Source organism: Pteronotus mesoamericanus, unplaced genomic scaffold, assembly GCF_021234165.1.
Source record: "Pteronotus mesoamericanus isolate MK-2021 breed Mesoamerican mustached bat unplaced genomic scaffold, CSHL_Meso_final contig_269, whole genome shotgun sequence".
Lineage (NCBI taxonomy): Eukaryota > Metazoa > Chordata > Mammalia > Chiroptera > Mormoopidae > Pteronotus > Pteronotus mesoamericanus.
In genome coordinates this window covers 2,714,253-2,727,705 of record NW_026555114.1, presented here as the reverse complement: position 1 = coordinate 2,727,705, position 13,453 = coordinate 2,714,253, and the positions used below count along the sequence as shown (strand labels likewise).

Here is a 13,453-nt window from a genome sequence, read left to right as displayed (position 1 = left end):
AGGAGAAATATTGAACTTGGATTTAGAAAAATGAAATTGAACTCTAACTTTGCTATTCACATACCACTTGAGCCCTCAATTTCTTATTTATAGAAAGCAAGGATAAAAATAACTGTTTCATGCAAGAGTTGTTAGCATCGTGTTAGCTAATCTATATGTGAACTATAAGTAACGATACAGAAGTATTTTCTACATAAATCCAAAACTCTAGACGTGAGCTGGGTAGAATTCTTAGACTGTTAGAATAGGAAGAAAATTACGGCATTCATTTGCTCCCTGTGCTTGATAATAGGACGAGGAAAGAGAGACTCAGGGGTATGAAGTGACATTCCCAAGGCCTATAGTGAGCTAAGTCTCCCAACTCCAGACTGCTGTTCTTTTTACTCTTAATTCTTGGCCTTACTCTTATTCCCCTCCCATCTTTCTGAATGAACATTTAGGAGTATGAAAGAAAATGAGAAATGGGATTTTTCAAACTGTATTTTTATGAGTTGATCATTTCTCCCCTGAAAATAGAATTATGTTTTTACATAAAGGAACATAAAATGCTTCTTTACCTATTGAACATGAAAGATGAAGAAACCTTTCCCAAAGCCTATCAGACTACCAAAATTTAGAGTCCCTAAAAATGTCTTCAGATTTTTATCTTTTTAAAATTTGGATTTTTACTTAAATTTTCATCTAATTAAAAGTTGGATCTGGAGTGGTAGCAGCTTTCAACATTCAGAAGACTGTGATGAATTGAATGGATTTTATGCTTCACTAATTCGAGGAATAGTTTAGGCTAGAAATACATACCCTCATAACCTACTAAGCCATTACTGGGAGATCTAGGATTTTGAATGCTTTTAAATTATATCCTAACTTGGAGTTTCAGTTTGTTGAATTCCCCAAGACTTAGAAAGTTCAAAAAGATTGAAAGAATTTTTTTCATATATTCTCATTCAAATAATGAATTTTCCTAGAACACATTCCTAAACTGTCATAATCATGTGTTAGATAATGTTTGGCTCTCCCAGTCGGATGATCTGATAGCTACTGTGATAATTGCGCATGGTGCTGGGTTATCTTTGGCCTCATAGCCCTAGGCAGATAGAACGCTGTATCAAAGCCTCACTAGTCAAGATATATTGCTCTTCACTTCAGTTATTAAATTTCCAAGAATAAATTGCAATTTTTTAATCTTAATAGTTTAAGGGAAATCTACAGCTATTTTGAAGTAGCCTGTGATTAAATCTACTAAATACACACTTTTGAAAGCAAGAAAGGTATAATATTCAAGTTGGCTGCTTTTTATGCTTTTTATGGAAAAATGTGTTTTATTGGGAAAGCCAACTTAATTTTTTTGTGAGAAAGTGGAATCATTTGCATAGATTATTTTCTTAAGAGGGAGCGTGTCCATTTTATTTTGGAACACAGTGGCTAAGAAAAGTAGAAGCAGTGATTTCACTGATCTTATTTGTTTTTCCTTTTCATCTTACTAAATTCTCCAGTAACTCTTGCATTACTCAAGGGAGCTGCTATTTTCATTTTATTCTTAAATGTTTTCGTGTTGCCTTGAAGAACTCAAAATAATTTAGTTTCACATTGTTTTTGCATGACAAGTGTAGCTAATGTTTACAATGAATGGGGCATTATAGTCTTAGCACTAGATGTACAGCCTACAAAGAACCTTTGTGAACTGATTTCAGCAGTATTTTCTAAGGACTTCTGCCAGAAACAAATAAAAAAAATCCACATATCTTAAATCAACCTTTTATTTTGAATGCTTCAGCTGTGTTTAAAATCTGCCTTTTAAAACATTTTTTGTATCTAGATATATCTTCACAATGAAAATTATACTTGATGTTTCCTGTTTCTGCCTTTTCATCTCATCCATAGACCTATAGAGTTTATTTCAACAACTTAATTCTTGATACATGCTGTTAAAATTGACATTACAATTTCACTGCAAAGTGAGCTCCATTAAATATCAGGAAGATATACTAGATTCCTGTTGAGGAGAATTCCATTCCTTTAAACAGGCTAGGAATACTTTGGATTTATTCCCACATATAGTAGTCCAACGGATATTGTTTCATCACAGATTTCCAAAATTAATGCTACTGCATTCATCTGTGAAAAGTGGTTCTCCTTAAAAATTATTACTTCATCTTACCTTACCCTAGCTACATAGATAGGCTAGAGCTCTTTTATTCCATAGTAATTTTTTTATTTTAAAAAAATATACATTATATTGATTATGCTATTACAGTTGTCTCATTTTTCCTTCTTTTTATTCCCCTCCACCCTGCACCCCCCTCCCATCAGGATTCCCCTGGCTTAGTTCGTGTCCATGGGTCATACATATAAGTTCCTTGGCTTCTCCATTTCCTATACTATTCTTAACTGCCCCCTGCCTTTGTTGTACCTACCGTTTATGCTGCTTACCCTGTACCTTACCCCCTCCGTTCTACCCGCTCTCCATTCTCCCCCCTCGCCATTCTCCCTCCTTCCCCTCCCCTCTGATCTCCATTTCTGTGATTCTGTTCCTGTTCTAGTTGTTTTCTTTGTTTTTGTTTTTGTTTTTGTTTTTAGGTTCAGTTGTTGGTAGTTGTGAGCTTGTCATTTTACTGTTCGTAGTTTTTGATCTTTTCCTAAGACAAGTTTCTTTAACATTTTATATAATAAGTGCTTGGTGATGATGAACTCCTTTAACTTGACCTCATCTGGGAAGCACTTTATCTGCCCTTAAATTCTAAATGATGGCTTTCCTGGATAGAGCAATCTTGGATGTGGGTCCTTGCCTTTCTTGATTTTGAATACTTCTTACCAGCCCCTTCTTGCCTCCAAGGTTTCTTTTGAGAAATTGGCCAATAGTCTTATGGAACTCCTTTGTAGGTAACTATCTCCTTTTCCTTTGCTGCTTTTAAGATTCTCTCCTTATCTATAATCTTAAGTAATGTGATTATCATGTGCCTTGGTGTGCCCTTGCTTGGGTCCAACTTCTTTGGACTCTGAGCTTCCAGGATCTCCTGGAAGTCTGTTTTCTTCACAAGATTGGGAAGTTCTCCTTCATTATTTTTTCAAATAAATTTTCAATTTTTTGCTCTTCCTCTTCTCCTTCTGGCACTCCTATGATTCGGATGTTGGAATGTTTAAAGTTGTCCCAGAGGTTCCTAAGCCTCTCCTCATTTTTTTGAAGTCTTGTTTCTTCATTCTGTTTTGGTTGGATGTTTCTCTCTTCTTTCTGCTCCCAATCGTTGATCTGAGTCCCAGTTTCCTTCCCTTTACTGTTGGTTTTCTGTGTATTTTTCTTTGCATAGCCTTCACTTTTCCTTCCATTTTACGACCATACTCAACCCATTTCTGTGAGTATGCTTGTTGCCAGTGTTTTGAGCTGTGCATCTGATAGTCTGGCTATTTCTTTATCACTTAGTTCTGTTTTTGGAGCTTTGATCTGTTTTTTCATCCAGGCCATATTTCTCTGTCTCAGCATGCCTGGTACGTTGGAAGGAGCAGGGCCTTAGATATTCGCCAGGGCGGGTCAACCCAGGTGTCTGCATTGTGACGCTGTGTGAGGGAGGGGTATGAGAGGGGACAGTGCAGCTTGCTTGGCTCTCCACCAGCTTTCAGTCACTTCCCCTGCTATCCACAAACAAATTGGGCCCTTCTGGTGCTGATTCCTGGGTAGAGTGAGTTTGTGTGCGTTCTAGGACCCCCCGAGTCTCACCAACAAACCCTCCTGTGAGGCTGGCAGTTTTCCTGCCACCGCAACCCCTACATGTTTTTACCTCCAGAGGTTTTGCGGCTTTCTTTTCCTGCACTGGAACCCTGGGTTGCATGGTCTGTCTTGCTCCCCAGCTGTTCCTCCTGGTTTATCTGCACACAAATGTGGGACCTCCCAGTCCTCCAGCCGCTGCCTTGCTGCGTGTCCTCTCCTCCTTGCTACCCATCTCCGCCCCTCCTACCTGTCTGGATGAATGTTTCTTCTTTAGCTCCTTGGTTGTCTGTCTTCCATACAGTTCAATTTTCTGGCAGTTCTGGTTATTTTTTGTTTTTAAATTTGTTGTTGTCCTCTTGGTTGTGCGAGGAGGTAAAGTGTACCTACCTATGCCTCCATCTTGACTGGAAGTCTCCCCATAATAATTTTTAACAAATCGTCCTTTTAGTACTTCAAAATTTTTGGATTGATGATAAGTAATTCATTTTTGCTGTCCAGCATAATAAACTAAGATTTTTCTGATTCTGTAGCTGCTTCTGTGGAAACTGGTAATGCAGGCTCATGTGTAGTATAGAAATATGGAAAACAGCCCTGGCTGGTGTGGCTCAGTGAATTGAGTGCTGGCCTGCGAACTGAAGGGTTGCCAGTTCGATTCTTGGTCAGGGTGCGTGCTTGGGGTTCAGGCCAGGTCCCCCAGTGGGGGGGCGCATGAGAGGCGACCACACATTGATGTTTCTCTTCCCTCTTTTTCTCTCTCCCTTTCCCTCTCTCTAAAAATAAATAAATAAAATCTTTTCACAAAAGAAATACACAAAACAAGTGTCTGCAAGTGAATACTCGGAGTAGAATTCACTATAATTACTGCAGAAAGTTGTGACATTGATGAAGTGGGCATGGAAAACCTAACATTAAGTGCCTGCTATGTGCCTGTCACTGTGCAGGACAGTATTGCATAATTTCTCTTGAAGCAGAGAAACTAAATTACTGAGAGTACCCCAGATGTTTACCCCCCAAAAATTTAAGGATGAACATAGAAATGGGGATATTTTACAAAGGAACTCAAACACAAAGACTTTAAATTAGTTACTCAGGTTGTGCAGCTAATAAATACACGATGCTGGAAGGATTCTTACAGCTCCAAGAAATAAAGCAACATTCAGTTGAGGAGAACAGAATTAATAGGGCTGAATGCATTTGGTCCTAGAGTGTGGAACACAGGTGAAATGCCTAGTCCAAAGGCTACTTGCCCTGATGTGGCCTCAAATGAATCAAGACATATTGGCAGCTTTGGGGAAACAAGTTTTTCTGTTCCCCTATAAAATTGGTCCTTTTATGATGTTGGAAATGATAATGAGTAAGATTAGCAAGATGTATTAATGTTAGATTGAGTAGTCACTGTTGCAGTTTGAAGATACATGCTGCAAAGTACTTAGGGTATTTCCTGGATAAAAGACAGTCTGACTTACATGCTTCAGTCCACTCACAGTACCTGAATCTTGGTATAGATGCCACAATTTAGTGTCTGATTATCTGCTTTTTAGCTTATAAATTTGAAATAGTAAACATATATCTGAATGGACTCCAGAGGATGGAATTATTCTAACCAAATTCATAAACCAAAATACCAATTTATTACTATTACCAAGAAAAATACTACTGTCCTGTGATCTGGTTCCCCTCATTTATACTAATCAGCATTGCATTAGTCTGCTAGAGCTGCCATAATAGAATACCATAGACTGGTTGACTTAAACAACAGAAATTTATTTTCTCACAGTTCTGGAGCCTGGAAATCCAACATTGAGGAGCTGACAGGGTTGGTTTCTGATGAGGCCTCTCCTTCTGGCTTATAGACAGCTGCTTTCTTGTGTCCTCACATTGCCTTTCCTCTGTGTGCTTGCAGAGAGAGAGGTGTCTGGTGTCTCTTCTCATCTTCTAAGGACACCCGTTCTATTGGATTAGGGCCCCACCCTTATGATGTCACTTAACCTTAACTTCTCCAACTACAAATAAACACAATGTTCATATCTCATGTATGATATTACTGCCATGTTGTGTCTGTATTCAGTTTTATTTAGTCACAGGTGCAAGGCAGAACTATGTAATTCATCACTGGATTTTATTTTGCTTTATTAGCTCCTCAAGAGTTATTAATCTATGAAATGGCAGAGAATGGAAAAAATTGTGACCAGAGACGTGTAGCAATGAACAAGGAACAATATAATGGAAAATTCACAGGTAAAGTATGGTGGTTTGGAGGGAGAAGATCTGTGGGTTTAAATGATATCCTTTTCATTGGAATAAAATAGAATCATATCTATTACTTGTTTTTTTTTTTGGTAGTAAAATATTCTATATAATAATACAAGGTTCTTCTATACCTTATATAAGATTAATTATATTTTGTTTACTCTTCATTGTAAATTAAATTATAGGTCAGGGCCTATAAGCTGATTTTTTTCCCATAGTGAAAAGCATCCTGGCCACCATCCCATTTAGTGTTCCAGATACAAGGTTATTATTTGTAATCTTATAGTATGGAAAGTATTTATTTGGTGCTCAGTTTTATCAGGCTATTGTATAGCTTTAGAGATAGATTATAAATTTACTTATTACACTAATCCTAAATTATACAATTATCAGAAAAGTCAGAATATGATTATTATGGATTTATTTCAAAATCTTGAGACATTTATATTTTAACCAAATTTGAAATTTGTGGGGTAGATTGCAGTATATTTGACTCTTATACATACATTTATCCTGATAATTACAGGTTTTTATTTATATAGATGATTTAACAAGAAACTTTCCTTTGTGTGTTAAAGGAAAATGAAAAGTTTTCCTTTTCTGTTCATTGTAATAGTTTTCCTTTTAACTTCTAAATTGTTTGGTGTCTCAAACACATTACAAATAATCCTTGAAGATGGTAATATTATATCAGAAATTTTCTTCTGTTGGAAGAAATATAAGCTACCTGAAATAGTTTCCATAAATTTGTTTTGATCACTATATGGCCTTGCAGAACACATTTTGCAGCACTTACCTGATTTCTGGGTTAATTTGATTACCAATAAATTTTGCATTGCTTCACTAAGAGTTTCGGGATTCAGAGGTAGGCATTGTATATGTCATAGTCTCTTCCCATTAGTAGTTTTTACATGGTTTTTTTTTTTTGGTCCTTTCAACAAGCACATACATTTATATATGCTTCCCCTACTGTTCCACTCCCTAAAATTTAAAATTAATGTTTGTATGACATACTCCTCTTTACCATGGGTTTTATTTTTGACTAAATATTTCATAGAGGTTGTGTTGTAACTGTACACGAAGAACTTACTCTTTATTAAGGCTGCTTAGTACTCCATTGTATGAGTGTACCATACTTTAATCACTTCTCTGTTGGTAACATTTCAGTTGTTTATAATCTTTTGCTAGGACAAATCATGCTTCATTGAATAAGCTTGTCCAGAAGTCATTTCTCCTTGCACCTAATCATTCTTAGACATGGAATTACTGGGTTACAGTGTACAGTAGCTCCCCCTTATCTATGGGGGTTACATGCCAAGATACCCTGAGGATGCCTGAAACCATGGATAGTACCACACCCTATATACTGTTTTTTCCATGCATTCATATACTTTGTGGCCTCTCTTTGGCATATCCGAATTATCAGCATCACTAGTCTTGTGCTTTGGGGTTATTATCAAGTAAAATAAGAATTACTTGAGCACAAGCACTGTGATAACTGTGATAGTCCGTCTCATTGATAACTGAGACAGCTCTGGAGTGATTAATGGACAGGTAGCAGAGACAGCAAGGTCAGCTCAGATTTCCGCGTATTACCAGAACAGTGTGCAGTTTAAAACTTACAAATTGTTTCTTTCTGGAATCAGACCAGGGTGACCATGGGTACATAAAGTAGAACCACAGATAAGGTGGGGCTCCTCTATATACATTTGTAGTTTTGATAGATGATGACAGTAATAACTAACCTTAATTGCGCACTAAGTGTCACACTCCTGAGAGCTTTACATATATTAATTCATTTATTCTTTATAATGACCCTATAAAGTAAGTACTATTTTAATCTTCATTGCAAAGAAGAGAAAACTGAGGCATACACAGGTTAACCAACTGGCCCAAGGTCGCATGACTAGTGAGTGCCAAGGCCAGGATTTGGAACCAAGTAGTTTGCCTCCGCATTTTGAGCTCTAAACCACTTTGCCCTACGATCTGATGCTAAATTGCACTTCACAGAGGTGGGATAATTTAGTATTCCAATAATGTACAAAAGAGAAATTTGTGCCCTAACAATAAAATAATTGCATACATAATGTTAAGAGTAGAACAAAGCTCCTAGCACATTGTGACAATGTGAACCACATTGTTTTTTGAGGTTTATATGCAGCCCTTCAAATGTGGGATGAGCATGTAGATGAATTTCGAAAATGATTGGAAAAAACAAGCATTTTGTTTTAACTTCTGCACTAATGTTTTTCAGACCTCTCTTCAATGAATGAAAAAAAGAAGAGAGATCGGGAAGAAAGGCAGAACATTGTCCTGTGGAAACAGCCACTCATTACCTTGCAGTATTTTTCTCTGGAAATCCTAGTAATCTTGAAGGAATGGACCTCAAAGTAAAGAGTCTTCCATTATCTTTTATGTAAATCTTATTTACTAATTTTAGAAATCTTCAGCAAGTTCCTCCTCCCTGCCACTTAATTTATCAAATGGATTAAATTTAGAATGTTATGAGAACATATTTATTTTCCTTTCCTATAGTTTGAAGAAAAACAGGTTAAGGGAACATACCTTTATTTGCTCACTGGATTCTTTACAGTTGACCCCTGTCTCATGTTGAATCTGTTATGCAAAGCAGAATACTGAAAATGAGATTTTTTTTTTTCTGGCTTTATGAGTACACTGATACTTTAGTAGGACAAGGTTCAGGACACGTGGCACTGTTACTGATAGTTTGAGCCAATGAGAAAAGACTCTGTGAAAGAAATGTGTTCTATCTTTAATTTATTACTTGTAAGCCCTATTTCAGATATCATAAAGAGCAAGTTGAACTTTTACATGCCTTATCATTTTTGGCTTGCCTTTCCAAATTATTGTCTGTAATATATTGCATTTTTATTGTACTTAAAATTTATAAAACATTTTGTAACATTTCATTTGATCCTTAAAGCAACTCCACAAAGAAAGTAAAACAAGTATATGATTATCATGTTTTTAAAAACAAGAAACAGAATCAGATTGTCTTACTCAATGTGCAGTATTTTAAGGGACTTGGGGATTTTGACCCAAGTCTTCGGATTTGAAGGCCAGTACTCTTTCCATTTATATTAAAATGCTTCTCTTAATTAGAAGTTTGGTGTAAAAGATCAGTCTTTAGATAAGGGAAAGAAATTGAGTTCTGTACCCCGTATCTTCCCTTGACTGCGTCCTGTACTCCAAAAGACTATAGTGTTTAAGGACATAAGAGCTCATCCCAGAAAGAACTAAATCTGTATCTGAGCTAAGTAACTGAACTGCTTCAACAAGAAATTGTTTTTGAGAATGATGAATCCTGAAAATGAGACTGAGATATTTCATTTATTTTTTTAAATATGTTTTTAAGATTATGGCATCGTCAAAACACTGTGGTGTCTTGTTTACTGCTGCTTGCTGTGCTTATAACTACGTATTGTGTTGAAGGAGCACATCAGCAGGTAAGAGGTTCAGTGACTCTGTTTCTGTTATTGTACCTTTCTGAATCCCAGTTTCAAAATGAGACTGTTGTAGATTTCATAGAATTTCTACTCTCAATATTTTTAGGCTTGGTTTTATTTTTTTTAATTTATCTCATTGTTGGTATCCTAATGTACTTTGTGGCAGTTCATGGCTACTTAGCATTTATATTTGGTATATATCATCCCCTTTTAGCTTTAAGGATTTAAGTGTAACTTTTCTGACAGTATTTAGTCAAAGCATCGTGAATCCTTTACTTACTACCAAAGCTTTCATATTTTCTTTAACACATTTCTGTGATCCATCCAAACAGATGTACTCATCCTAGATTGAATGTTAGGTTTTACATATATAAAAAGGGAAGTTCATTTGCCTACAGTCTCTAAATACAACATAAATGAATGGAAGACAGGACATTTTGTTAATAACTTTTATTAAAATAGCAAAACATTAATGTATTCTAATTGGATGGTTCTAAAATGGTATCTTTTTATAGTTTAAAGCAGTTTACCTCTAATATCAGAAAAGTTTTTATAGTTTTAAATACATTTAAAAAAATATTTTACAGAAATCTCTGTGTGCTATTAAGAATTTGCAGGGAACTTGGCTTGATGACTTTACTTGCCAGTGTAAGAATCTGGACTCTAGTCTGGTATTCTTCCAATAAGTTCATATCCCAATGGATTTAAGTTTGCTCCTGTTTGAAAACCGTCCTGGTCTTAATTATACAAAAAATTTTGTTCTCATTTTTTACTCAGATAAGCAAGAATATATTCTATTCACAAATATTACATAAATAATTGCCCCTCTCTTACCTCTGTATGTTATCATACTTTCTTAAAGTTTTTGTAACTTTTAAATAATCTTGAAAATTTTTATTTTTATAGTTATCTTATTAGTAACTAGCATTTTTCCTATAAATGTCATTGCAGTAGTAGGACTTTAGGTTCTAGAAACAAGAGCTTGATTCCATTAGGTGAATTTTTTTTGCCATTTCTCCTATTTCATATTAAAGGAATTAGTCTCCTTCAGAGCGTTTTCAATGTTAATGTTTCTATTGGAAACTTAGTTTATCTTATTTTGATTGTAGTTGATAAATACCACGTTTCTGTTTAAAAAATCTGGTTTTGGTTTTCACCTCATCCCTTTTGTTTTTCAGTATGTGCAACGTATAGAGAAACAGTTTCTTTTGTATGCCTACTGGATAGGCTTAGGAATTTTGTCTTCTGTTGGGCTTGGAACAGGGCTGCACACCTTTTTGCTTTATCTGGTAAGAATAACTTTTAAGCAATATTAAGAGAGATTATATTTTAATTGGTATTTTTGCTTCAGAAATTAAAATTCTAAGATTTTTATTTAATTAACTTTGTGTTTTATAAGCATTCTAATCCTCAAGTCAGTGCTTTGAGTTTGATTTAGAATTCTGTGTTGGTTTTCCTTTTAGGTTGAGGATTTAAAAAGAGAAGGGGGGAACCCTTAAGCAAATGAGGTTGTTTCCTTAAATTAATTCAGCCAGGAAATGGATTTTTCTTTCCAGATTTTGGAATAATGGCTCTCTTACTTACACAATTGTTGTTTTAATAATTGGGGTTACCTATATGCACAAAATTCCATGTAAAGCTTAGAAGTAATTTGGACACTTTACTTTCTTTGTTAATCAGCAAATGAGAAATAGTGTCTTTCCTCACATCCTCAAACACTATGTACACACCTGAATAGTCATTTTGGCATTCTTATTGAATGTAGTTAGTTGATGAAGTATTATATATGTAGAACAAAATGCTTTCTTAAACCCATTTAAACCAAAATATAAAATATACCCCTCCTAAAAAATATGTTTTTACTTAGTCAAAGTTAGACAAATAAAAGATAGGTTTTCCTTTGAACATTGACAAAAATATAGCAGAGCTAGGACCAGAGGGTGACAAGTAAGGCATCTAGGTCATAGAATTTAAATAAGCACTTCCAGGGACATGGAAGTGTGGAGTCAATGAGTGAATGTCTCATTAATTTTGAGCACTGGGTGCCTCTCTTGTTTCACTCTATTCCTGTCATTGGATACACTGACAACAATTCCACATTTGAAAACAGCTCGGTTTTGATTGGGGAAAAACAAGTGAAAAGTTGTCACAACAGTACTGAGTGCTGAAAACTGTAAATACTAGCAGACACTTCCAATCTCCTTGGTTCACTGAACTCACTTCTGAAGCAGGTATAAGTATTAAGGCATTATTGTATTTGAAGGCTGCTGAATTAATGGTCTGAAGAATAATTTGAGAATGAGTGTTTAATACCTGGGATTTTAGAATTGTGTTCATGATTGCTTGCTGATTTTATCCCAAATAGAGTTATAAATCTTAAGGAAGTAACCCATATGAGTGTTTCTTTAATAACCCATATGAGTGTTCCCAAGGAAACCTAGATTAAGGAACTCATTTGTAGCATTGGATTAATTTCAGAGTATCTAAAAAGCAACCCCAATAGGAGATTCTGCTGTACCCTAAAAGGCATTCTAGTAAAGCTTATAAATTGTACAATAGGTTAGAATAAAGATATGTGAAGCATGACAGTTTCATTTTCATATCCATAGAAACCTTTATAAAGTAACATTTACAAAATGTCTTGATGTGAAAACATTATTAGTTTAATTTCATTGATCAATATATCCAGATAAGAATTACAAACAAATAAGGACTTGTCACAAAATTCATTTCAGTTAAAAAGTCAGGTCTTTGCCTCTATGAATGAAGTAGTTATTTTTGCCCTCAGAGTACAAGTTTAAAGTTCAGAAGGAATTCTTTTTTTAAATTTTTATTCTATTTTATTTTTTAAGTATATTTTATTGATTATGCTATTAAAGTTGTCCCAGTTTTTTCCCCTTTGCCCCACTCTGCCCAGTACTCCCCTTCCCTCTACCAACACCCCATCCCCTTAGTTCACGTGCATGGGTTGTACCTATAAGTTCTTTGGCTTCTCCATTTCCTATACTATTCCTAATATCCCCCCGTCTATTTTGTACCTACCAGTTATGTTCCTTAATCCCTGTACCTTTTCCCCCCATTTATTCCCCTTCCTCCTCCCAGCTGATAACCCTCCAAATGATCTTCATGTCTGTGATTCTGTTCCTGTTCTGGTTGTTTGCTTAGTTTGTTTTTATTTTTAGGTTCAGTTGTTGATAGTTGTGAGTTTGTTGTCATTTTAATATTCATAGTTTTGATCTTCTTTTTGTTAAATAAGTCCCTTTAACATTTCATGTAATAATGGCTTGATGATGATGAACTCCTTTAGCTTTACCTTGTCTGGGAAGCACTGTATCTGGCCTTCAACTCTCAATTCTAAATGATAGCTTTGTTGGTTAGAGTGATCTAGGTTTCAGGTCGTTGCTTTTTCCATGACTTTGAATACTTCTTGCCAGTCCCTTCTTGCCCGTAAAGTTTTTTTTGAGAAATCAGCTGATAGTCTTATGGGAATCCTCTTGTAGGTAACTCTCTGCTTTTCTCTTGCTGATTTTAAGATTCTCTCTTTGTATTTAACCTTTGGCATTTTAATTATGATGTGTCTTGGTGTGGTCCTCTTTGTGTCCACCTTGTTTGGGATTCTTTGTGCTTTCTGGACTTGTACGTCGTTTCCTTCACCAAATTAGGGAAGTTTTCTTCCATTATTTTTTCATATAAGCTTTCAATGTTTGCTCTTCCTCTTCTTCTGGCATCCCTATGAATCAGGTGTTGGCACTTTTGGAGATGTCCCAGAGTCTTCTTATACTCTCCTCATTTTTTTGAATTCTTGTTTCTTCATTCTGTTCTGGTTGAATCTTTGTTTCTTCCTTATGTTCCAAATCAATGATTTGAATACCAGCTTCCTACCCTTCACTGTTGGTTCCCTATGGATTTTTCTTTTATTTCACTTAGTGTAACCTTCGTGTCTTCTGTTATGATTTTGCCATATTCTGATTTCTTTGAGTGTCTTAATCAGCATTGTTTTGAACTCTGTATCTGATAAGTTTGCTATCTCCAT

At 35.5% G+C, this 13,453-nt stretch overlaps 1 protein-coding gene across 1 annotated transcript in view; it reads left to right on the top strand.

Annotated features, from left to right (window-relative positions):
• VMP1 (vacuole membrane protein 1) overlaps window positions 1–13,453 on the top strand; it is a 122,323-nt gene that overhangs the window by 12,128 nt on the left and 96,742 nt on the right. Inside the window, exons 2-5 of the mRNA XM_054574868.1 lie at window positions 5,840–5,941; window positions 8,208–8,343; window positions 9,330–9,420; window positions 10,599–10,709. Of these exons, the coding sequence (XP_054430843.1) occupies window positions 5,866–5,941; window positions 8,208–8,343; window positions 9,330–9,420; window positions 10,599–10,709 (414 nt within the window). The 5' untranslated portion in view covers window positions 5,840–5,865. The remainder of the gene's footprint in view (window positions 1–5,839; window positions 5,942–8,207; window positions 8,344–9,329; window positions 9,421–10,598; window positions 10,710–13,453) is intronic.